This window comes from Entelurus aequoreus, linkage group LG19 (assembly GCF_033978785.1).
Source record: "Entelurus aequoreus isolate RoL-2023_Sb linkage group LG19, RoL_Eaeq_v1.1, whole genome shotgun sequence".
NCBI lineage: Eukaryota > Metazoa > Chordata > Actinopteri > Syngnathiformes > Syngnathidae > Entelurus > Entelurus aequoreus.
The window spans coordinates 36,898,820-36,925,433 of record NC_084749.1 but is presented as its reverse complement, the minus strand read 5'-3'; the positions used below and the strand labels follow the sequence as shown (position 1 = coordinate 36,925,433).

At 39.6% G+C, this 26,614-nt stretch overlaps 2 protein-coding genes across 2 annotated transcripts in view; one reads left to right on the top strand and one right to left on the bottom strand.

Moving 5' to 3' along the window:
* The window catches only part of comp (cartilage oligomeric matrix protein), a 37,498-nt gene extending 15,472 nt beyond the window's left edge, over positions 1-22,026 (top strand). The window contains exons 3-19 of the mRNA XM_062028449.1: positions 1,152-1,203; positions 1,369-1,517; positions 3,301-3,438; positions 3,671-3,748; positions 10,024-10,176; positions 11,427-11,531; positions 11,624-11,731; positions 12,198-12,357; positions 12,427-12,545; positions 13,699-13,751; positions 13,818-14,011; positions 14,095-14,273; positions 14,365-14,413; positions 15,481-15,677; positions 17,827-17,999; positions 18,085-18,224; positions 21,786-22,026. Of these exons, the coding sequence (XP_061884433.1) occupies positions 1,152-1,203; positions 1,369-1,517; positions 3,301-3,438; positions 3,671-3,748; positions 10,024-10,176; positions 11,427-11,531; positions 11,624-11,731; positions 12,198-12,357; positions 12,427-12,545; positions 13,699-13,751; positions 13,818-14,011; positions 14,095-14,273; positions 14,365-14,413; positions 15,481-15,677; positions 17,827-17,999; positions 18,085-18,224; positions 21,786-21,844 (2,106 nt within the window). The 3' untranslated portion in view covers positions 21,845-22,026. The remainder of the gene's footprint in view (positions 1-1,151; positions 1,204-1,368; positions 1,518-3,300; positions 3,439-3,670; positions 3,749-10,023; positions 10,177-11,426; positions 11,532-11,623; positions 11,732-12,197; positions 12,358-12,426; positions 12,546-13,698; positions 13,752-13,817; positions 14,012-14,094; positions 14,274-14,364; positions 14,414-15,480; positions 15,678-17,826; positions 18,000-18,084; positions 18,225-21,785) is intronic.
* The window catches only part of crtc1b (CREB regulated transcription coactivator 1b), a 50,448-nt gene continuing 45,520 nt past the window's right edge, over positions 21,687-26,614 (bottom strand). The window contains exons 14-15 of the mRNA XM_062028452.1: positions 21,815-21,882; positions 21,687-21,737 (exon numbers count right to left, since the gene is read on the bottom strand). Of these exons, the coding sequence (XP_061884436.1) occupies positions 21,857-21,882 (26 nt within the window). The 3' untranslated portion in view covers positions 21,687-21,737; positions 21,815-21,856. The remainder of the gene's footprint in view (positions 21,738-21,814; positions 21,883-26,614) is intronic.

Here is a 26,614-nt window from a genome sequence, read left to right as displayed (position 1 = left end):
CAAAAAATGTAGAGCCTTATGTAAGTGTTAAAATGAAGGCAACACATGACGTAAGTGTCTATATTAGCTATATTAGACTACTATCAAAATGACTATGTGTCGCGGGCTGATGCAAATCTTCGTTGACAGAAATGTTGACATGTAATATTTATTCTACACATTTTTACAACATTGGAAAACAATACTAAAACGGAGGCTTTCCAGAGGGTGTGATAAGTCCTAGAAATAACTGGCTTAGAATGGCCAAAGGTATAGATGTGTGTGCTCAAGTTGAACGAAAGGGAAACTGCAAATAAAATGACCTCAAATATACCTAAAATACGAGGCATAATGATGCATTATGCGCATACGTGTATATGGTATTTTTATGTATTTTTATCTATTTATCTATGTTCTTATGTTTCTATGTGTTATGAATTTGCACTAAATTAGTTTTGCTTACAATTTCGTTGTACGTTGACAATAAAGATATATTCTATTCAATTCTATTCTATTCTATTCTATTCTATTCTATACAGCTAGCATAAATAGCATGTTAGCATCGATTAGCTTGCAGTCATGCAGTGACCAAATATGTCTGATTAGCACTCCACACAAGTCAATGACATCAACAAAGCTCACCTTTGTGCATTCACGCACAGCATAAAAGGTTTGATGGACAAATAGAGACAAAGAAGGCGTGGCATAAAACACGTCTTTCTGTGGCAGCATCAAGGAAAGTTGTATATGTAAACAAACTACGGTGCATTCAAGGACTTTCGAAATTAATAGGACAAAATGGCGCGCGCTAAATACTCTCATCAGTGAAACATGTTTAGTATAAACAGTGGGATTTCTAACAATTAGGAAGGTTTTTGTCATGTTTGTCCTCTTACAGAAACCATATTAAAATAAAATAAAATTGTTTTCCTCATCTTTTTCCATTTTCATACATTTTTGAAAAAGCTCCACGGAGCCACTAGGGCAGCGCTCGAGACCCCCGACCTTAGTGGACATTTTTTAGGAATATGAAAGTGAATTTTTTTTCATGCCTAAAAAGCAATGAAAACAAATCCTAACTAAGTGTGATCCTAATTCATGCATCACAGGGTTAAAGCATACCTGATTTAAGTGAAACTATATTAACTAACGACTGTATTTGCATATTACAGATTAAAGAGATAGTATTCCTAAAGAATACTGTGATGGAGTGTGACGCCTGTGGTGAGTCATTATCATCATCATCATCATCATCATCATGACCGAATTCGCTACACTGTCGCTATGACAACGTCATACGACCACGCGGTGTATTGTCACTGTATTTTGCTGCACCTGTGGGCTGCTGGGGAGCAGAATGAGGAGTCACGCGAGTTTCTCACTACTCAGGGATGGGAGCGGGACTGCCTCGTCCTTCCTGTACGCCCAACCCCTGCTACCCCGGGGTGAGGTGCATGGAGACGCCTCGAGGTCCAAGATGTGGGCCCTGTCCAGACGGCATGGAGGGCAATGGCACCCACTGCACTGACGTGGACGAGGTATACGCGCGTGGAGGCAATTGTGAATCCCTTTTGCAAATATTTTATAGTCGATTTCCCATGCAGTTGCAATTCCAAAAACGTTAGATGGCAGTAGCGTCTAGGCTGCCTAGTTGCCTAGTCAAGGAGCCGGCTAGTCTTTTGTTGTGCCCTAAAACGTGTTTATACCGTAAGTATTGTACCTATTACTAGGGATGTCCGATAATGGCTTTTTGCCGATATCCAATATTCCGATATTGTCCAACTCTTTAATTACCGATACCGATATCAACCGATACAGATATATACAGTCGTGGAATTAACACATTATTATGCCTAATTTGGACAACCAGGTATGGTGAAGATAAGGTCCTTTTTAAAAATAATAATAAAATAAGATAAATGAATTAAAAACATTTTCTTGAATAAAAAAGAAAGTAAAACAATATAAAAACAGTTACATAGAAACTAGTAATTAATGAAAATGAGTAAAATTAACTGTTAAAGGTTAGTACTATTAGTGGACCAGCAGCACGCACAATCATGTGTGCTTACGGACTGTATCCCTTGCAGACTGTATTGATATATATTGATATATAATGTAGGATCCAGAATATTAATAACAGAAAGAAACAACCCTTTTGTGTGAATGAGTGTAAATGGGGGAGGGAGGTTTTTTGAGTTGGTGCACTAATTGTGAGTGTATCTTGTGTTTTTTATGTTGATTTAATTAAAAAAATAAATAAATAAAAAACGATACCGATAATTTCCGATATTACATTTTAAAGCATTTATCAGCCGATATTATCGGACATCTCTACCTATTACACATCAGCTGTTTGACTGTAATGTGCATCTTAGTTGTAGTTTTCATTACCTAATTTGGAGGTTTGAAATAGCATGTAAAAATGGCGAATGCTAATCAGTAGCATGTCTATGGCATTTCCAATGTAAATTAGCATTGAGCTAGCACCTTTTGAAAAAGTGGAGCCTTACTCTACGTCTGAGCGTTTTCTATAAGGCATACTTGCTTTGTTGGCATGGAAAATTGCAAATGTCTGTCTGCGTCCGCTACGAGTGCTTGTTTCCCCGCTTCGTCTTTGAGTCTGCAACCAAACGTGACGTCACACGCAACAAAGGTATTCAATTCGGACTCAGTCAGTACCCATAAAAGCATCAAATTCGGTACTGTTGCGTCTGGCCAGTATTCCCTCTGAGGGAATTAAAGTCACTGGTCAATCCCAAGTTCTTTCAGATGACATATATGCAGAGTAAGAAGGACCATCAAGACAGAATAGGAATATTATCAAGTTTTACTAAAGCTTCAGGAGACCAGCCCACACCAATACACTCATACCGGCTTCTCGAATTGGTCTAACATTCAAACGGAAGAGACAACTTCTTGCATACGAAGAAAGCCCCCACCCTCTCCAGAAAGAAATACAGGCTCATTGTTCTACTACAGATAAGATATAAGGGGGTACTCCAACTCCTACATTGCAAGCCTTCAAGGTAACACACACAGTTTCCTTGCGGACATAAAATGCAAAAATAGAAAGAGTACAAATGGAAAAACACTAGCTGCTTTAAACATGACTATGAATAAAGAAATTACTTTTAAACAGATATGCATTCTCCACAGTACCCATCCATACCACTACATTTTATGCATAGGCAGAGCATCCTGATGTCAGACCATACACAGTATATCTATCCATCCATCTTCTTCCGCTTATCCGAGGTCGGGTATCTACAATATTTCTAATAATACAACCTATTTACTGTACTTATGTGTTGTTTGCAGTGTTCTGTGTTACCGTGCCACAGGGGTGTGCGGTGCATCAACACCTCCCCAGGCTTCCGTTGTGGTTCCTGTCCCTCAGGATACACCGGGCCTCAGGCATATGGTTTCGGCCTAGCGTACGCCACTGCAAACAAACAGGTAAACAACTTCATTATGGTATTCATCCGCTCCTTAATGCGGTGTGTTTTAATGACAAGTGTGTGAGAAATATAACCTAAACTCGTGCATCATGTCGAAATCCAAAAGGTTGACGGCATTCTGCAAATACGTGCATTGTTGTTTCTATTAAACAACTATGAGAAATGTTTGTTTTGAAAGACAACAATTCTACTTGTGATTCTTCTTTTTGGTTGTGTGTCTTACTATAAAGGTGTGCACGGACATCAATGAGTGTGACAACCCCAACAATGGTGGTTGTGTACAGAACTCCATCTGCATGAACACTCCAGTGAGTATGGATTCAGTATTACATTTTGTGCGATGTGAAGTAATTTAAAAAATGACTGTAACATAAGAAAAAGACGTCCGATGAACAGCTAAAATTACCGAGGGGTGAACAATCCTAACGTGGATCAGCGGCAAAAATGTCATTCAAGGTATCCAACTCATGCATTTGCTAGAATTGTGTCATCAAGATGCCTACATTACAGGATGAAAATCTATGATAAAGTTTGAAAATGGCTCAAAGTAAAAACAGTAAAATCAAAGCACAGTGGTAACCTTAACTCAGTGTTTTTCAACCATTGAGATACAGTCCAGTGTGCCATGGGAGATGATCTAATTTCACCTATTTGGGTTAAAAATATTTTTTGCAAATCAGTAATTATAGTCTGCAAATGATGTGTTGTTGTTGAGTGTCGGTGCTGTTTATAGCTTGGCAGAGTAACCGTGTAATATCAGTAGGTGGCAGCTGGTAGCTAATTGCTTTGTAGATGTCGGAAACAGCGGGAGGCAGCGTGCAGGTAAAAAGGTGTCTAATGCTTAAACTAAAAATAAACGAAAGGTGAGTGCCCTTAAGAAAAGGCAATGAAAGTTAGGGAAGGCTATGCAGAACAAAACTAAAACTGAACTGGCTACACAGTAAACAAAAACAGAATGCTGGACGACAGCAAAGACTTACTGTGGAGCAAAGATGGCGTCCACAATGTACATCCGAACATGACGTGACCATCAACAATGTCCCCACTAAGAAGGATAAAAACAACCGAAATATTCTTGATTGCTAAAACAAAGTAGATGCGGGAAATATCGCTCAAAGGAAGACATGAAACTGCTACAGGAAAACACCAAAAAAAGAGAAAAAGCCACCAAAATAGGAGCACAAGACAAGAAGTAAAACACTACACACAGGAAAACAGCAAAAAACTCAAAATAAGTCACGGCGTGATGTGACAGGTGGTGACAGTACATCTACTTTGAGACAAGAGCTATAGTGATGCATGGTTGGTTATGGTTTAAAGTCATATCCAACAATTGCGACAACGACTTTTTACTGTCAACTGAGTTTCATTTTTTCATGATTTCTGCTGGTGGTGTGCCTCCGGATTTTTTCAACACAAAAAATGTGCCTTGGCTCAAAAAAGGTTGAAAAACACTGCCTTAACTTACGAGCTTAATTGGTTCTGTGACAGAGCTCTTAACTTGAAACACATTTAGGTAAGAAATATTGTATGGAAACAGAACAATGTACTACAAACAACTACAGTAGTTTTATGAAGAAATGTACTAATAATGTGCAGCATTTACCTTTCCACAGTGTGTCTTCTCAACTGCTTCTCCGTCAAACACACCATCAGCAGCTTTCCCACACTTTCATGGATCAATGTCAGCCGTTTAGATATTATTTTATCATTCTCGGTTGGCGTTATACTCATACCTCAGCATGGTGCGGACTAGCAGTGATACGCTCGAATTGCTTTGCCAAGTTGGCGACGCGCTCTCTCATGTTTTTGATGATTTCTTTCTTTAATTCAATGAATATCAACCACTGCTTCTTTCCAGCACTGTCCTTCACACTCTCTTTCCATAGCTAATGCTAGCGAGTAAGAGTAGATGTATTTTAAGAGGTTCCCTGTGGCATTTTCCATGCTTGTAACTCAGATTTTTACTTGTAACTTAAAGGCCTACTGAAACCCACTACTACCGACCACGCAGTCTGATAGTTTATATATCAATGATGAAATCTTAACATTATAACACATGCCAATACGGCCGGGTTAACTTATAAAGTGACATTTTAAATTTGCCGCTAAACTTCCGGTTCGAAACGCCTCTGAGGATGACGTATGCGCGTGACGTAGACCGGCGAACACGGGTATGCCTTCCACATTGAAGCCAATACGAAAAAGCTCTGTTTTCATTTCATAATTCCACAGTATTCTGGACATCTGTGTTCGTGAATCTGTTGCAATCATGTTCATTGCATTATGGAGAAGGAATTTCAGTAGGCCTTTAAAGGCCTACTGAAATGAATTTTTTTTATTTAAACGGGGATAGCAGATCTATTCTATGTGTCATACTTGATCATTTCGCAATATTGCCATATTTTTGCTGAAAGGATTTAGTATAGAACAACGACGATAAAGATTGCAACTTTTGGTATCTGATTAAAAAAAAGGCTTGCACCTACCGGAAGTAGCGTGACGTAGTCAGTTGAACATATACGCAAAGTTCCCTATTGTTTACAATGATGGCCGCATGAAGTGAGAGAGATTCGGACCGAGAAAGCGACAATTTCCCCATTAATTTGAGCGAGGATGAAAGATTTGTGGATGAGTAAAGTGCAAGTGAAGGACTAGTGGGGAGTTGAAGCTATTCAGATAGGGAAGATGCTGTGAGAGCCGGGGGTGACATGATATTCAACTGGGAATGACTACAACAGTAAATAAACACAAGACATATATATACTCTATTAGCCACAACACAACCAGGCTTATATTTAATATGCCACAAATTAATCCTGCATAAAAACACCTGCGTGTTTGTTATGCTAGCTCCTAGCTCCTCTGCTAGCTCCTAGCTCCATAGAACACGCCACTACAATTCAAACACCTGATCAACACACACAATCACTCAGCCCAAAAGACCGTTCACCTAACCCAAGGTTCATAAAGCTTATATATTTTAAAAAAGTTACGTACATACGCAAAAAAAAGCCAAAGCTGCATACTCACAGTAGCACGTCTGCGTCTTTGTCATCCAAATCAAAGTAATCCTGGTAAGAGTCTGTGTTGTCCCAGTTCTCTACAGGCGTCTGTGTATCCAAGTCAAAAGTCCTCCTGGTTAGAGTCTCTGTTATCCGAGTTCTTCCATCTTGACTGCATCTTTCGGGAATGTAAACAAAGAAGCGCCGGCTGTGTACTGTTGTGGCTGACTACGTTCGAAAAATACGTCCATTTCGCACCGACAACTTTCTTCTTTGCTTGCTCGGCTTCCTTCTCCATAATGCAATGAACATGATTGAAACAGATTCACGAACACAGATGTCCAGAATACTGTGGAATTATGAAATGAAAACAGAGCTTTTTCGTATTGGCTTCAATGTGGAAGGCATACCCGTGTTCGCTGGGCTACGTCACGCGCATACGTCATCCTCAGAGGCGTTTCGAACCGGAAGTTTAGCGGCAAATTTAAAATGTCACTTTATAAGTTAACCCGGCGGTATTGGCATGTGTTATAATGTTAAGATTTCATCATTGATATATAAACTATCAGACTGCGTGGTCGGTAGTAGTGGGTTTCAGTAGGCCTATAAGTTACTGGTCAATCTCAAGTTCTTTCGAATGACATATAAGCTGAGTTTGAATGATCACCAGAACAGAATAGGTATTTTGCAATTTATTTCCAAAGCTTTGGAGAGACCAACCTAAAAACAACACATTCAATCGCGTCGCCAAGTTGATCTAAAGCAGTTACGGAAGCGCTCCCTTCTTCAATATGCCAATAGCCCCCACCCTTCAGAGCGAATACACAAGTCCATTGTTCTACTTAGCATGAGACAGGATGAGATAAAGAAAAACGAGTACTGCTACTCCCCACATTCCCAAACTCAAGGTAACTCGCAGTGTACCACCGGGCACGAGATGGAGAAAAAATAGAAAGAGTACAAATGGAAACCAATAGCTATTTCAAATATGACTATAGAAAGAAATAACTCTTAAATATGTATATATGTATGTATATATCTCCGTCATGACCAAAGAAACAAAAAGTTTTGTCTGTGGAGACAAAAAAGAAAAGAAAAAAAGGAGCTTAAAGGACAGTCAGTGTCAACATTGACCAGTTTTTAACTGGTTTAGCAGGAACATAGTCAAGGCAGCATCGGCCGAAAGTCCCTCATTTTTGAGCTCACGCCAGCGAGTGAAAGTCGGGGCAATGTTGATACTGACTGTCCTTTAAGCTCCTTTTTTTTCTTTTTTTGTCTCCACAGACAAAACTTTTTGTTTCTTTGGTTGTTTTGGATCTTCTGCCATGTTAGCAGTACCGTATTTTTCGGACTATAAGTCGCAGTTTTTTTCATAGTTTGGCCGGGGGTGCGACTTATACTCAGGAGCGACTTATGTGTGAAATTATTAACACATTACCGTAAAATATCAAATAATATTATTTAGCTCATTCACGTAAGAGACTAGACGTATAAGATTTCATGGGATTTAGCGATTAGGAGTGATAGATTGTTTGGTAAACGTATAGCATGTTCTATATGTTATAGTTATTTGAATGACTCTTACCATAATATGTTACGTTAACATACTGTCAAAACGTGGACCTTGGGGTGTTGTGTTTTCCCGGAATGCAAAGGAAAGTTGGCGCGGGCAAGGCGTGAAGGTAAGGACATGTTTATTTTTACACTAACAAAAAGGAAGCAAACAAAAGGCGCGCACATTGGCGGAGAACAAACTTGACTAATGACACAAAAATTTTGTTTGCACAAAGGCAATTAACTATGAACATGAAACAAAAACTCTTACTGTGGCATGGCATGAAGCATGAACTATAGTAAACAGGTTTTAAATAACAGTGGCATGATTAGTGACAGGTGTGTGAGTTCAAATGAATCAGGTGCGTGACATGAGGACAGGTGAAAACTAAATGGTCGCTATGGTGACAAAACAAACAAGAGTGCACAAAGAGTCCAAAAACCAAACCTGAACATAACCAAAACAAAACATGATCACACAGACATGACACATACCAGGCACGTTCTCAGTTGGTTATTTATGCGTCATATAACGTACACTTATTCAGCCTGTTGTTCACTATTCTTTATTTATTTTAAATTGCCTTTCAAATGTCTATTCTTGCTGTTGGGTTTTATCAAATAAATCTCCCCAAAAAATGCGACTTATACTCCAGTGCGACTTATATGTTTTTTCCCTTCTTAATTATGCATTTTCGGCTGGTGCGACTTATACTCCAAAAAATACGGTAATTGCACCGAGGCGTCCTTCTTCTTTTTTGAGTTTTCAGGCGGCACGTAGGCGTTCACATCGACTTCCGTCTTTCGATGCTCAAATCAAAATGACAATGTTAATGTTAGCTATGGGAAGTTTGCGCCGTAGCAATAAATAGCCACCACACTACTTTCTTGGAAAAAAAACTCTCCCGTCTGTCTTTCTTTGCTTCAGACCTGCATCCGCCCCGATACATTCTTGGTAGCAGCGTCACGTTTGTAGCGCAATCAAAGATCATTTCTTGATAGTGTCTGCTATTCAACATCAGCATGGCCAGTAATATTTCTGCCAATATTACAAACCCTGTTTCCATATGAGTTGGGAAATTGTGTTAGATGTAAATATAAACGGAATACAATGATTTGCAAATCATTTTCAACCCATATTCAGTTGAATATGCTACAAAGACAACATATTTGATGTTCAAACTGATAAACATTTTTCTTTTTGCAAGTAATCATTAACTTTAGAATTTGATGCCAGCAACACGTGACAAAGAAGTTGGGAAAGGTGGCAATAAATACTGATAAAGTTGAGGAATGCTCTTCAAACACTTATTTGGAACATCATGCGGGTACTTTCCTGGCCCGCCTGCAGTCCAGACCTGTCTCCCATCGAAAATGTGTGGCGCATTATGAAGCGTAAAATACAACAGCGGAGACCCCGGACTGTTGAACGACTGAAGCTCTACATAAAACAAGAATGGAAAAGAATTCCACTTTCAGAGCTTCAACAATTAGTTTCCTCAGTTCCCAATCGTTTATTGAGTGTTGTTAAAAGAAAAGGCCATGTAACACAGTGGTGAACATGCCCTTTCCCAACTACTTTGGCACGTGTTGCAGCCATGAAATTCTAAGTTAATTATTATTTGCAAAAAAAAAATAAAGTGTATGAGTTTGAACATGAAATATCTTGTCTTTGTAGTGCATTCAACTGAATATGGGTTGAAAGGGATTTGCAAATCATTGTATTCCGTTTATATTTACATCTAACACAATTTACCAACTCATATGGAAACAGGGTTTGTAGAATGGACGTCATGTCAGTTTGACACTAAATGTGCTAGTCCTCATGGGAAATGTGGTCTTCTGGCAAAAAACTACCGCGCCGCCAAAATCACCTAAAAGTGAAAGTTCTTCAGTGGGGCTTTAAGTTGAGGTACCACTGTATTATATTGCGATATCATGTGAGTGTGACAGCTTGCTTGAATTTACTTGCCCAAAGTGCTGGTAGAAAAGCAATGAACTAATGTTGAGTGTTATACTGTCAGGGCTCGTTCAGGTGTGGCCCCTGTAGACAGGGTTACGTGGGTGACCAGCGACTCGGCTGCAAGCCTGAGAGGGCATGTGGAAACGGCCAGCCCAACCCCTGCCATGGCAGCGCCAAGTGTATCGCCCATCGAGACGGCAAGATCGAATGTCAGGTGAGCAAATTCAAGTTTAAGTCACTGCCAGGACACTTCCTTAGAGACACACATATATCAAAGATCCAACAGACTTTTGGCGAAAACTGAGACTTTGTTTAATACAGTCGCGATCAAAAGTGTACATACACTTGTAAAGAACATAATGTCATGGCTGTCTTGAGTTTACAATCATTTCTACAACTCTTATTTTTTTGTGATAGAGTGATTGGAGCACATACTTGTTGGTCACAAAAAAACATTCATGAAGTTGAGTTCTTTTATGAATTTATTATGGGTTTACTGAAAATGTGACCAAATCTGCTGGGTCAAAAGTATACGTACAGTAATGTTAATATTTGCTTACATGTCCCTTGGCAAGTTTCACTGCAATAAGGCGCTTTTAGTAGCCATCCACAAGCTTCTGGTTGAATTTTTGACCACTCCTCTTGACAAAATTGGTGCAGTTCAGCTAAATTTGTTGGTTTTCTGACATGGACTTGTTTCTTCAGCATTGTCCACACTTTGGGAAGGCCATTCTAAAACCTTAATTCTAGCCTGATTTAGTCATTCCTTTACCATTTTTGACATGTGTTTGGGGTCATTGTCCTGTTGGAACACCCAACTGCGCCCAAGACCCACCCTTTCGGGCTGATGATTTTAGGTTGTCCTGAAGAATTTGGAGGTAATCCTCATTTTTCATTGCACCATTTACTCTCTGTAAAGCACCAGTTCCATTGGCAGCAAAAAAGGCCCAGAGGATAATACTACCACTACCATGCTTGACGATATGAATGGTGTTCCTGGGATTAAAGGCCTCACCTTTAGTCCTCCAAACATATTGCTGGGTATTGTGGCCAAACAGCTGAATTTTTGTTTCATCTGACCACAGAACTTTCCTCCAGAAGGTCTTATCTTTGTCCATGTGATGTCAGATGATACAAAAATGTAGCTGTTTGGGCACAATACCCAGCAATATGTTTGGAGGAGAAAAAGTATAAAAGTGGGACCCATTGCCTCCCAGCATCAAGGGTTGGAATTGGGGGTTAAATCACCAAAAATGATTCCCGAGCGCGGCCACCGCTGCTGCTCACTGCTCCCCTCACCTCCCAGGGGGTGAACATGGGGATGGGTCAAATGCAGAGAGTAATTTCACCACGCCTAGTGCGTGTGTCTGTGACTATCGTTGGGACTTTAACTTTTTGAACTTTATTTGGACCAGTAAACAATTATCGTGAACAAAACCAATAAAACATTTGGCATCTTCTCAGTGTGGAGTCGGTTGGGCTGGCAACGGCTTGCTGTGTGGACCCGACATCGACATTGACGGTTTCCCAGACGAGAGGCTGAACTGTCCCGAGAGAAACTGCGCCAAAGTGAGTCAGTTTTATGTGCACCAGAAAACGAATGACAAAAGTTTTTTTGTTTTGTTTTTTAAACAAGTTCTTTGTTCCCATTTCATTTGCAGGATAATTGTCTGACTGTGCCCAACTCTGGTCAGGAAGATGCGGATCGTGATGGTATCGGGGATGCTTGTGATGATGATGCAGATGGGGATGGGATCCCCAACACACAGGTTCATTTAACAGAGAGAAATACAGTGCAGGCCAAAAGTTTGGACACACCTTCTCATTCAATGCACTTTTTTTTATTTTCATGACTATTTACATTGAAGGCATCAAAACTATGAATGAACATGTGGAGTTATGCACTTAACAAAAAAAGGTGAAATAACTGAAAACATGTTTTATATTCTAGTTTCTTCAAAATAGCCACCCTTTGCTCTGATTACGGCTTTGCACACTCTTGGCATTCTCTCGATGAGCTTCAAGAGGTAGTCACCTCACAGATGTCATAGTTTTGATGCCTTCAGTGACAATCTACAATGTAAATAGTCATGAAAATACAGAAAACGCATTGAAATGAGAAGGCGTGTCCAAACTTTTGGCCTGTACTGTACTTCATATGACTGAACTCTTTGAAATACTCAACTGGAGTACACCTATATACTACCACGACCAAACCTGTGTCCTCCTCTGCAGGATAACTGCGTGCTCGTGCCCAACGTGGACCAAAGGAACGTCGACGAGGACGACTTCGGTGACGCTTGCGACAACTGCCGTGGGATCAAAAACAACGACCAAAAGGACACCGATGTGGACCGCTTTGGCGATGAGTGTGATGAGGATATTGACGGGGATGGTCGGTACTCTGTGTGTTGAAATGAGTACTCATGAAAGTTTTTAAGCTACTTACCGTTATTTATTGCAGGAATCCCCAATCACCTGGATAACTGCAAACGGGCTCACAACACCGACCAGAAAGATCGTGATGGTGACGGTGTTGGAGACGCCTGCGACAGCTGCCCTTATATCCCCAATCCAGACCAGGTCAGAGATCGCTTTGCTTCCACTGCCACTTTAAAACCTCATTTCGCTTTGATTTATTTTTAAATATGTAATTTATGTAGTGAAAGCAATCTATATGTAACTGTTTTGAGGCTTGTTGATCAGTCCAGCGACTATGGACTCCTCAGTGAATGAGAGTTAAGTGCAGCTAAAAGACCCTTGCTGTCACAGGGTCTCTGCAGGTTTCAACAAGCCACATTGAAGACTTTTTTAAAACCATAATCAGTACAATTTAAGACCCATTTGACATCGATACAGGCAAAAAAGTACAAAAGACTTGAAGGAAAGTTGGAGGCCTGGAATTACTTGCAAAGTATATGAATATATTCACAGCTCTTTCACATTGGAATACAAAACACTTAACTTAACTAAAAACACTAGAAACCTCTTTGTTGTGAACCAAGATTTGTTTGGAAGTCAGAATAAAAAAATTGCCAAACTAGAACTTCTAGTTCTCCTGTGTAGTTACGTTATAGCGTCCTCAAAAATCGAAACATTTCAAAGCGAGACTGAAGTTTATGCATGTTTTAAATAAAAGTAACGTCAATAGATTTTTAAGACTTTTCAAAATCGTATTTAAGACCTTTTATTAGATTTTAGGAGAATTTTAGACGTTTTAAGGCCTTAAATTCAAATTATTCGATTTAAGCCTTTTTTTTTTACTTTTTAAGACACCCCGGATACCCTGTATCAGCTCGTTGTCCAGTGCTACTCTTGAAGCATCATGGAAGCTACTTTTACACAGCTGCCATTCATTACATTCACCCTCCTATACCTCACTCTCATCCGGGTCACGGCACCAATGTGATCTTTTAACTCGTTGGTGAGCGCTCTGGACTATAAATCTGTGGATCCTGGTGTGAAATAGGTCGATCCAGGTGGGTTGCATGTAGATAAAAGTAGGGATGTGCCGATCGAATGGCCTCGATCATTATCGGACGATTTCCACTTTGGGTGTTTGTGCATAGATCGACCAACAACAGACACTCCAGGAAGTTAGTGGTTAACTTTTCATAGGGTTTAGTGGCAAATTTACATTAGAACATTTTTGCGTTGACTTAAATGACTTTGTACGATTACTTGAACTTTTATCAACTTTTTTTATAAACCGTCTGTTTCTTCCTCCGCTCCGCAGTTGGATGCGGACAACGATCTTATCGGAGATCCTTGTGACACCAACAAAGACAGGTAAATTGAAGTCCTCTAAGTGCGGCCTGCATCTTGCACATGCCAATCAAAGACCCTCTCACCCAGCGATGGCGACGGTCACCAAGACTCTCGAGACAACTGCCCAGCAGTCATCAACAGCTCCCAGTTGGACACCGACAAGGACGGCAAAGGAGACGAGTGTGATGAAGACGACGACAACGATGGCATTCCTGACCTGCTGCCACCAGGTCCTGATAACTGCCGTTTAATCCCGAACCCCCTGCAGGAGGACTCTGATGGTAGGTAACACTGCAGGTGAGAAACAAAACAATCATTCTCACATTTTTGTACCGATAAATCCAAACCGTTGTACCCTATCCAGGTAACGGCATAGGTAATGTGTGCGAAAGGGATTTCGACAACGACACTATTATTGACACCATTGACGTTTGTCCTGAAAACGCTGAGGTCACGCTCACTGACTTCAGGGAGTACCAGACTGTGGTCTTAGATCCTGAGGGCGACGCTCAGATCGACCCCAACTGGGTAGTGCTGGACCAGGTGACTTTTACTTTGGATTATACATAATTTCGAAGGATTTAAAAAAAAATCATACCTGATAAAGCAAAGACATGTTTTATCTACTGTGCAGGGAAGAGAGATTGTCCAGACAATGAACAGTGATCCTGGGTTGGCTGTTGGTAAGAACGTGTTCCTCGATTTAAAGTGGATGTCTATCTAATATAAAGCTGGATATTTGCCGAGAACAAAACGTACCCCTTCGTAGATATCTGCTTTCTGGGTATGTCTGAATTAATGTGGGTAGGTAGGTTTGAGGTGTGCAGGTTGCAAAACAAAAGTAATGTAGGCTAGAAAACGAAAAGACGAGGCAGTAATACTCACAATGTGATAGCGGAGATGGCCCAAGGAAGTAGCTCACAAAACAAGGTCACAGGAAAGAACTACAGTAGCAGCAACACGTACTGCAGTGGTGAGGGTTAGGAAAACTGGCGTTTTACTTCCGCAGGGGATATGAAAGGGTTCATTTCTGGAGTGCAATCAAGTGCACGCAGGTGGCTCGGCCTCCAAGAACACCATACATGGGCACTGGAAAAGAGCACAGCTGACCAACAGAGTGAATGGCAACACAGGTTATGACAATAGCAGCTATGGTTCTCTCGATTATCACGGGAGTTACATTGCACACAGACACTTGTTACATATCAAATATTGATACTCACGAATGACGACGCTAAAGAATCAGTTGCATCATGATGCTGTGTCTTCTTCCGAGTGAGGACCATAGTTATGGAGAGTTTGCGCAGTCTTTGTAACAGACACTGTTGCCTTCGCCCACCTTCTTTATGTAGGAACTGAAGATTTATTGATATTGTAATGGCTGCTACTAGCTCATAGCTAAACTACCTTTTTTTAGAATAGCAATGGTCCATCCGGAGAGGCTCCAGCAATGGTCCAATTAAGCAGCTTCCTTCAGGGCTTGGGTTTTGTGTCAGAAGTTTTAGAAGGTGCAGAATGTTTGGACGACATCGTAGGGATTCAAATAAATTCAAATGTTCTCACAAAAACGATTGGTCCTCTACCACCTAAAAATGGGCCGTGCACAATATCAGGTGGACAAAGCAGCTTCTTTATTGAACAGACTGCTTGCAATACCGAATAGATGTTTCTAAAAAAATATCCGTTGTCACTTTCAAAAGCCGCGGTGCACCGAGACTGACAAGAAAACATTGAACTTCTTCCTTGCCAGGTTACACCGCTTTCAGTGGTGTCGATTTCGAAGGAACATTTCACGTCAACACAGTCACGGACGACGACTACGCAGGATTCATTTTTGGGTATCAGGACAGCTCCAGTTTCTATGTGGTCATGTGGAAGCAGGTGGAGCAGATCTATTGGCAGGCCAACCCGTTCAGAGCGGTGGCGGAACCGGGCATCCAACTGAAGGTAAGCAGCAAGTGTGTGACCTACTGTACATTTTTGGCTATTATAAATTACAGAATTTATTGTGGTATGCACGCCACTATAGTAGGTTAGAAATAAACCTGAATTTGGTTTTGGTTTTTAGTCCGGTACAAAAATGTAAAAAGACATATGGTGGTCACTGGAGTGCTGTTTGATTAGAATTCAGGGGACCGAATAATACTCACCAAAGCATATGCATGAAGTCGTGCCTCGACTGGATGGCGTATGTCACTCAAGCAAACTGAAGCATAAAAAAAAACATGATATCTTCCAGGTCACATATAATGTTAGGAATTGTGTTCCAAAAAGAGGAATTTTCACAAGCTAAGATTTTCAGGGCATTCAATCGATCGTAACTGGACTGGTCAGTTTGTCTTAGAAGACGTTTCACCTCTCATCCCAACAGAAACAAGGCGAAGCGTCTTCTAAGACAAACTACATTTGGTTAAGATCGATTGAATGCCCTGTGAATACAACGACCTGAAAATGGAAATATCCGTAGACATACAAGCTAAGATGCAACGAAGATGATCTAAAGCAGGGGTTCCCAGTACGTCGATCGCGAGCTACCGGTCGATCGCGGAGGTTGTGTCAGTCGATCGCCAAGCAAGGCATTAAAAAAATAGTCTTAAAAATGAGCGATCATAAATCTTCACTATGACGTCACTTTCGGCACTTGATTGACATTCACGGCACCCGAGGGTATTCTGAGATGACGCTGGCTGCTGCCAGCTGATTATTAAGAACAAATTACCGACAGGAAGGCAAGAAACACTTTTTATTTCAACAAACTCTGGCGCCGTACCTGTCGTCAAAACTCCAAAGACCGACTGCACAGTTGCACAATAAAAGCTCTGCTTCATCCTGCCTGCGCTAACAAAATAAGAGTCTCAGAAAGCTGGCGTGCACAAGCTAGCAAGCTACGGAGTTTGCCGCCAATGTATTTCTCATAAAGTGTATACAAAGGAGTACGGAAGGTGGACAAATAAGATGCAAAAAAACCAACCACTTTCATGTGGTATTGGACAGAAAGGAGGACTTTTTTTCTCCTCCATTTGAAAATGCGGACGTTATCTTCACTACTGTCTGATTCCTATCAATGCAAGTCATCAGAATCAGGTAATACACCAACTTATATTCTTGTCTTCATGAAAGAAAGGAATTTATGTGTTAAACATGCTTGTATTGTCATTAAACACCTTTTACTTGTTAACAATATTAACTATATGTGTTAAACATGCTTCTATTATCTTTAAACACCTTTAACTTGTTAACAATATTAACTATATGTGTTAAACATGCTTGTATTATCTTTAAACACCTTTAACTTGTTAACAATATTAACTATATGTGTTAACCATGCTTGTATTATCTTTAAACACCTTTAACTTAACAATATTAACTATATGTGTTAAACATGCTTGTATTATCTTTAAACACCTTTAACATGTTAACAAAATTAACTATATGTGTTAAACATGCTTGCATTATCTTTAAACACCTTTAATTTATTAACAATATTAACTATATGTGTTAAACATGCTTGTATTATCATTAAACACCTTTAACTTGTTAACAAAAACATATCTTTCATAAATAAGTAAATATAAATTATATATATGAATGAGGTAGATCCCCACGACTTGATCAATTGAAAAGTAGCTAGCCTGCAGAAAAAGTGTGGGCACCCCTGATCTAAAGACATCAAAACTGTTTCAGTAGATGTACTGCAAGGCTTCCAAACTGTAATGAGCAACAAGAACCATTTCAGTCAGATTTTTGTTGGATTTTGCTAACCAATGCCTGGTTTGCCTTACATTTGATTACATCATATATTGACATCATTTAGTGGTACGGTCGGTGCAGGTGGACTGAGATCCATCTCTCTGGCTGTCTCGGTCCGCCTGTTTAGTCTGGTCTGCGTTCAGAAGACTGCGTTCACACTTGGCCAAACAAATTGTACGGATTAGAGTTTGTTTTTAACCGGACCAAAAGTGAATACACAGACTATAAGCATCACCACTAAATTCTCCTTAGATGATCATGTCAACAAATACTTATAAGTCGCTGAGTTATATACTGCAAAGGCAGATGCAAGACATGATCAAGTTTTATCTATGGCTTTGTGAAGGCCGTCAAGTCCAATACAGGACCAGGTGAGAACCTACGGAACGCCCTGTGGCACACCGGCGACACGAGTGACCAGGTGAAGCTGCTGTGGAAAGACGCTCGCAATGTTGGCTGGAAGGACAAGACCTCTTATCGCTGGTTCCTCCAACACCGACCGGCTGATGGATACATCAGGTACTTGTCCAGCTACCACAGCACATTCCTCTACTTTTGGACGGCATATGAAATAGTTGATGTTCTTTGCTCTTTCGGGGTGCAGGGTACGCTTCTATGAGGGTCCCCAGAAGGTGGCAGACACCGGAGTGGTAATAGACGGTACAATGAGAGGAGGCCGACTCGGAGTCTTCTGCTTCTCCCAGGAGAACATCATCTGGGCCAACCTGCGTTACCGCTGCAATGGTGACCAACCAAGAAGTCTTTCTGTGATTGCATTTGAACTCGGAATTGTATGACTTTAGGGCAGGGTTATTCAACTAAATTGTTTTGGTGGCCACATTTGAAGAAAACTAAGGACCAAGGGGGGCGGACTACTTTCTTTACTCTTATTTTTATTTTGATATTTGCTTATTTTCTGTCTGATAAGATAATTCTTCTCACTAAGCAGATTTTATGTTAGAGTGTTTTACTCGTTTTAAGGGTTTTGGTCCTAAATGATCTCAGTAAGATATTACAGCTTGCTGCTGAGATGTTATAATCTATATTGAGTAAAACATGCTTGAAACTAGAATATTAACTGTTGCAAAGCTGTGTCATCAACACTCACAAGTATACAACTACTTTTTTAAAGTAATAATTTCTTACTTCAAGCATGAAAAAAAAAATCATGACTTTGACACAAATGTGTCTCATAATTAAAACAGATGACAGCCAAATGGACTTTACTGTTTTATTTTCAATGAAACAATAGAAAATACGTACTCCTATAGTAGTACAGTTGGCACAGTACAGCAAACTGACAGTTAATATTTAAAAATTTAACATGTGACATTTCTAACAATTTTGAACAGAAATAGTTCATGCACATTCAGATACATTTTTCAAAATTACAATTAAAATTTTTTTGGCCGGGGGCCAGGCTGTATACTGTATATGCGCACTAATTGACTGAAAGAGCACGCACTTGGCGCGATGATGTCATGTTGTCAATGGAAAAATGCATTTTTAGACCATATGATTTGCCTGAGCGGCTAGGAGACCCCGAGAGTAACAAGCGGTTGCCTTGTTGCCTTTCCATTAAGAACAATAAATTAGTTTTTAGTATAAGTTTGCTGGTTTCCATAAATGTAATGCAGAGCACATATCATTATGTCAAGTTAATGGCACTAGCATTTACTTCATTTAAGAATATTTTTCAACATATTGAGCAAAAAGGGCTCTTTTTTTTTTTTCTACCAAGAAAAGTGCACTTGGTATTAGTGAGAATATACTTATTTTAAGGTATTTTTGGTTTCATTGAGGTTAGCTAATTTTACTTGTTTTGGAAAGTCTTGACAAGCCAAATTTTCTTGTTCTATTGGCAGATAATTTTGCTTGGTTCAAATAAAATTCCCCTAATTTTTTTTCTTGTTTTTGAACACTGACTTTTTGCAGTGCACTTTTCTGTTTCTACGGACTACTGCAAAAAAACAAAGTCAAATATTAGCTTCAGGCGCTCTAGTGTTTTTAGGAGTTTGCTACAAAAATTAAAGTCTCTTCCAAGTTTTTTAATTGAATCCACGGGCCGAATTCGGTTGAACAGCCCTGCCTTAGGGGATTCTAATTCAGAGTTTCTATTGTAAACTGCTAGGCTGTTTTCGACGAAGGATTTTCATGCTCAATTCTGATTTGTTAAATTTGGCCCGTAGTTCACGATCTGCGGACCGTCTTCAATATATTTTATATGCTAGCAAAAGCGCATCTAAGCTAATACACTGCAAAAAGTTAGTGTTCAAAAAACAATTAGGGGTATTTTATTTGAACTAAGCAAAATTATCTGCCAATAGAACAGGAAAATTCGGCTTGTCAAGACTTTCCAAAACAAGTAAAATTAGCTAACCTCAATGAACCCAAAAATACCTTAAAATAAGTATATTCTCACTAATAACTAGTGCACTTTTCTTGGTAGAAAAAAAAGAGACCTTTTTGCTCAATATGTTGAAAAATATTCTTAAATGAAGTAAATGCTAGTGCCATTATCTTGACATAATGGTATGCGCTCGGCATCATGATTTTTTTTTTCATGCTTGAAGTAAGAAATGATTACTTTGAAAAAGTAGTTGTATACTTGTGAGTGTTGATGACACAGCTTTGCATCAGTTAATATTATAGTTTCAAGCATGTTTTACTCAATATAGGTCATAAAATCTCAGCAACAAGCTGTAATATCTTACTGAGATCATTTAGGACTAAAACCCTTAAAACAAGTAAAACACTCTAACATAAAATCTGCTTAGTGAGAAGAATTATCTTATCAGACAGAAAATAAGCAAATATCACCCTTACGTGAGATATTTAATCTTACTTAGATTTCAGTTTTTGCAGTGTAGTGATTCCCACATATAAACAGATGTCATTTGTGACATGCTCCACCTCAAAAAGGCTAAGACACTCAGGTTAATAAATAAACACGGCAGACATTCGACAGTTTAGTGAGGTCCTCAGGTCGGCCCAAGTGGTGAACCTAAGGAGGGATCATTACCGTTGCCAATTTCCAGCGAGTCCCACGGAGGGAGGAAAGAGGTTCAATGTCCAACGATTGATAGTCCAATTAGACTTTTCCAACTCAAATAGTCAACTTTGCTAAGACACGCGTAGGATACCGTAGTTTTTATTTAATGCAAGCAAGCAGTGGTTATCAAACTTTTTTCACCAAGTACCAACTCAGAAAGCTCTTGGCTCTCCAAGTACCACCATAATGACCACCATTGGAGTGTCCGCCATGAGATCGGTAGATTGGGAGTTCAAAACCTGGCTGAGTCATACCAAAAACTATAAAAGTAGGACCCATTACCTCCCTGCTTGGCACTCAGCATCAAGGGTTGGAATTGGGGGTTAAATCACCAAAATGATTCCTGAACGCTGCTCACCTCACATCCCAGTGGGTGGAACAAGGTGATGGGTCAAATGCAGAGGGTTATTTCACCACACCTAGTGTGTGTGTGACTATCAGTGGTACTTTAACTTTAAAATACAGTAGCAAAGTAGGCCTGAGTATTCATTAAAACAAGGCCGAGATTTTATTTAATAAGTATATTTAATATTTTTGGCCCCTGTAACAATACACAGTTTGAACAGTAACACTGTTTGGAAATGGAAAAATAAAACACTGTACCTTAATCAAGCGATTCTTTGGCGTACCACAAGATGGAGCCCGCGTGCCACGGGTGGTACACGTACCACAGTTTGAGAATGCCTGTATGCAAGGAACTTAAATTGTCAATTAAGAGATTTGAATTTTATCTTGTACTTGTTAGATAGAGAAAACAAAATGAATATGATCTGAGTTCCAGTCAGTCAGGAGATCAAAGCTTTGAATTTGTGTGGATTTTGCCTCCTCTCGCATCCCCAAATCCATCCATCCATCCATTTTCTACCGCTTGTCCCTTTTTGGGGTCGCGGGGGGTGCTGGAGCCTATCTCAGCTGCAAATCCAGCTAGTTTATTTGAATATTCTAGGTTTTGCACAGGTGTGAATAATTTTGTTTTGATTGATTGAATTGAAACTTGTATTAGTAGATTGCACAGTACAGTACATATTTCGTACAATTGACCACTAATTGGTAACACCCCAATCAGTTTTTCAACTTGTTTAAGTCGGGGTCCACGTAAATCAATTCATGGGGTCTATTTGTTTACTCTGACTGGTGACCAGTCAAAAGTGTACCCTGTGTCTTAGCCAAAGTCAGCTGGCATGGGCTCCAGCTCACCCGTGACCCTAAGGAGGGAAAGCAAATATTAAATGTCTGTTTCTTTCTGTCTGCAGACACTCTACCAGGAGACTTTGACACTTACCAGGCTCAGCAGGTTCGGGTGGTGGCCTGAAGAAAGTGGCCATCAAAACCAAGGAATTCTGAAAAATGCTAAGTAATGCACATTAAAACCTGAAGACTGATTAGTCTGATGATCCAAGTCAATGAAAACTGAATAAGGCCCTAAAATTGTTCGTGTTGGTTACAAGTTGCTCTTAACATCTGACTCCTACACATTTTTACAAATTAATAAAGCTGGACTTTTTAGTAAATGATGGTGGAGTCACTCACATCCATTTTTACTAAGGCTGTCAAAGTAAACGAGTTGGTAACAAATGCGACTAATCACAAAATGATCGCAATAATCGTGTTTAAACACAGATTATTGACAGTTTAACAATACCAACACAATATTTTAACTAGTTCCTTATTCTTCCTACATTGTATACAAGTGTTTGATTAAAGCGAAGTCAATAGTACACAAGACGTAACAAACAAAAGCAACAAAAAAATGCTATTTACTACTCATTTAAAATAGGACTGTCAAAAATAATGAGTTAACTCATAAATAATCACAAAAAAATGTATAGTTGTAGATTAATCACAATTTATTTTCAGAGCACATGTTCTTTTACCTTAAGCGCAGATGGTTACCTAAATGGGGTGTGTGAGTGTGTGTGTGTGTGTGTGTGTTCTGACAATGCTGACTTATGGGGACATCGCTCTGTTTACACAGTCACCTTTAGGGGACCTCTGACGGTATGGGGACCAAAAAACAGGTCCCCTAAAGGGAAACCTTTTTAAATGATAGTCAGATCCATTCTGAAGATGCCTAAGTGATTTGTAAGCTTTGGCCCATAAAACATGTTTGCTGGTTAGTTTGAGTGTGAGACATTTCCACAGCAGACAACTTCATTACTGCTAAATAGCAGTTTTCAGTAATGTCACAGAAGATGCAGGATTTGCTTGAACATTTAAGTGGTGAAAATTATTACTTTTTAATGCAAAATGGTGACATTAGTCATAAAAAAATCTGACTTATCACAATATTGCCATTTTTTTTTTGTTCTTGTAAAATAGTGACATTTTTTGAGTGAAATTATAACTTTTGTCATAATTTTGTCAAGTAAAATTCCAATTATTATTATTATAATATTGCCAACATTTTAAAGTTTTCTTATAAAATTGTGACATTTTTTGTCGAGTAAAATCATGACGCTTTTCATAAAATTGCCAAAAGTTTAAGCTTTTCTTGTAAAATTGCGACTGTTATTGAGTAAAATTCCAACCTTTATCATAAAATTGCACAAATGTTCAGTTTTTCTTGTAAACTTTTGACTTGCGTCGAGTAAAATTACGACTTATTATAACACTGCCAAAATTCTAAGTTTTTCTTGTGAAATTGTGACCTTTTTTGTGTGAAATTGCAACTCATTTTTCACAACAAGCTTTTTTATATTTGCATTTAAGGCATTTTTCTAAGGTCTCAAGAAGGTAACAAATACAAGAATGTGTGTGTGTGTGTGTGTGTGTGTGTGTGTGTGTGTGTGTGTGTGTGTGTGTGTGTGTGTGAGGGGAGGGATGCTATACGGTCAGCGCAAAGATGGAGACTCCGACTCGTGTGTTCTGTGGCGAATTCCGCTTCAAAATAACTCAAAACCAAAACTTAAGATAATATTGTTATCAAATAAAGGACGTGCATTTAAGGAGAACATTTAAAATATTTCACGTATGACCTGCTGACAATAAAATTGCACTCGTGTTTAAACAATCGTGGCTTTTTTCAAGTTAATTTGAATTATGCAGGCGAGTAATTTACTGTCATTAATTGTGATTAATCAAAAATGGGATTGGTCTGATTTAAAAAAGTATTGTTTAACCGCACTTGTTTTGCTGCAAAACGCCCAGTTGGGGTATAAATTAGCAGTCAAGACGCTAACAACATCAATCCATTCAAAACAGTTTGGGGTGTCCCGAGCTGATATTGATACTAGTCCGATACCCGAAAAAAAACCCAGTATCAGCCTATATCAGTTTGCATCTTAAATCTCCAATACAAGCAATCCTGCAGCATGTTTACTTGTGCAAAACTGAACAGTTCAAATATAAACTTCCTCCATTATTTATTTTATTTTAGTGAAGTCATGTATAAAAAGTAAACATGGTAAGCTATACTGTAGCTACTAGGTCAGGGGTCTGCAACCTGCGGCTCTAGAGCCACTTGCGGCTCTTTAGCGCCGCCCTAGTGGCTCCCTGGAGCTTTTTCAAAAATGTATGAAAATAAAAAAAGATGGGGGAAATATATATTTTTGTTTTAATATGGTTTCTGTAGGAGGACAAACATGACACAAACCTCCCTAATTGTTAGAAATCCCACAGTTTATATTAAACATGATTATCTGATGAGAGTATTTGGTGAGCGCCGCTTTGTCCTACTAATTTTGGCGGTCCTTGAACTGACCGTAGTTTGTTTACATGTATAGCTTTCTTCAACGATGCCACAGAAAGACATATTTTATGCCACTCATTCTTTGTCTCATTTTGTCCACCAAACTTTTTATGCTGTGCGCGAATGCACAAAGGTGAACTTTGTTGATGTTATTGACTTGTTTGGAGTGCTAATCAGGCATATTTGGCAAGATAATCCATGCTAACATGCTATTTAGGCTAGCTGCATGTACATATTGCATCATTATGCCTCGTTTGTAGGTATATCTGAGCTCATTTAATTTTCTTAACTTAAACTATCATTTTGATAGTAGGCTAATATAGCTAATAAAGACACTTATATAATGTGTTGACTTCATTATATCACTTATAGAAGGCTTTAATTTTCTTGCGGCTCCAAACAGATTTGTTTTTGTATTTTTGGTCCAATATGGCTCTTCCAACATCTTGGGTTGCCGACACCTGTACTGGGTGCTAGCAGCTAAGCACAAAATAAACAGCACACGAGCTAGACATACACTATATTGCCAAAAGTATTTGGCCACCCATCCAAATGATATATATATATACACTACCGTTCAAAAGTTTGGGGTCACATTGAAATGTCCTTATTTTTGAAGGAAAAGCACTGTACTTTTCAATGAAGATAACTTTAAACTAGTCTTAACTTTAAAGAAATACACTCTATACATTGCTAATGTGGTAAATGACTATTCTAGCTGCAAATGTCTGGTTTTTGGTGCAATATCTACATAGGTGTATAGAGGCCCATTTCCAGCAACTATCACTCCAGTGTTCTAATGGTACAATGTGTTTGCTCATTGGCTCAGAAGGCTAATTGATGATTAGAAAACCCTTGTGCAATCATGTTCACACATCTGAAAACAGTTTAGCTCGTTACAGAAGCTACAAAACTGACCTTCCTTTGAGCAGATTGAGTTTCTGGAGCATCACATTTGTGGGGTCAATTAAACGCTCAAAATGGCCAGAAAAAGAGAACTTTCATCTGAAACTCGACAGTCTATTCTTGTTCTTAGAAATGAAGGCTATTCCACAAAATTGTTTGGGTGACCCCAAACTTTTGAACGGTAGTGTATGTATATATATCCAGGTGTCCTAATCACTTGGCCCGGTGTATAAAATCAAGCACTTAGGCATATAGACTGTTTCTACAAACATTTGTGAAGGAATGGGCCCCTCTCAGTGATTTCCAGCATGGAACTGTCATAGGATGCCACCTGTACGACAAATCCAGTCGTGAAATTTCCTCGCTCCTAAATATTCCAAAGTCAACTTTATTATAAGAAAAGTGAAGAGTTTGGGAACAACAGCAAGTCAGCCACCTTGTGGTAGGCCACGTGAACTGACAGAGAGGGGTCAGTGGATGCTGAAGCGCATAGTGCAAAGACTTTCTGCACGGTCAGTTGCTACAGAGCTCCAAACGTCATGTGTAGCCCACGTACAGTACGCAGAGAGCTTCATGGAATGGGTTTCCATGGCCGAGCAGCTGCATCTAAGCCATACATCACCAAGTCCGATGCAAAGCGTGGGAGGCAGTGGTGTAAAGCACGTCGCCACTGGACTCTAGAGCAGTGGAGACGCCTTCTCTGGACTGATGAGTCACGCTTTTCCATCTGGCAATCTGATGGACCAGTCTGGGTTTGGATGTTGCCAGGAGAACGCTACATTTCGGACTGCGTTGTGCCGAGTGGGAAATTTGGTGGAGGAGGAATTATGGTGCGCGGTTGTTTTTCAGGAGTTGGCTTGGCCCGTTAGTTCCAGTGAAAGGAACTTTGAATGCTCCAGGATACCAAAACATTTTGGACAATTCCATGGGATGGCACTCCAAGTTCATATGCGAGTAAAGGCCAAATACTTTTGGCAATATATAGTATGTAGTAAGTGTCCTTAATTGAACAACACTGCAGTCTACAACTCAGCATTTGTCAATACAAACACGTATCAAATAATAATAGTCGCATATTATTTATATATTGAAATCTCCAAACCAGAAATGTATTAAAAAAGTATCCAGTACCGAACGTGTCTGCATCATTCGACTTACTTCGTCGGTGTCGCCAAAAGAACAATTACCACTTCACCTAAAATGAACAACAGCATAAGTCTAAGTCTGCTCAGTGGTTTTGTGGTTAGAGTGTCCGCCCTGAGACTGGTAGGTCGTGAGTTCAAACCCCGGCCGAGTCATACCAAAGACTATAAAAATGGGACCCATTACCTCCCTAATCAGCATCAAGTGTTGGAATTGGGGGTTAAATCACCAAAAATGATTCCCGAGCGCGGCCACCGCTGCTGCTCACTGCTCCCCTCACCTCCCAGGGGGTGAACAAGGGGATGGGTCGAATGCAGAGAGTAATTTCACCACACCTAGTGTGTG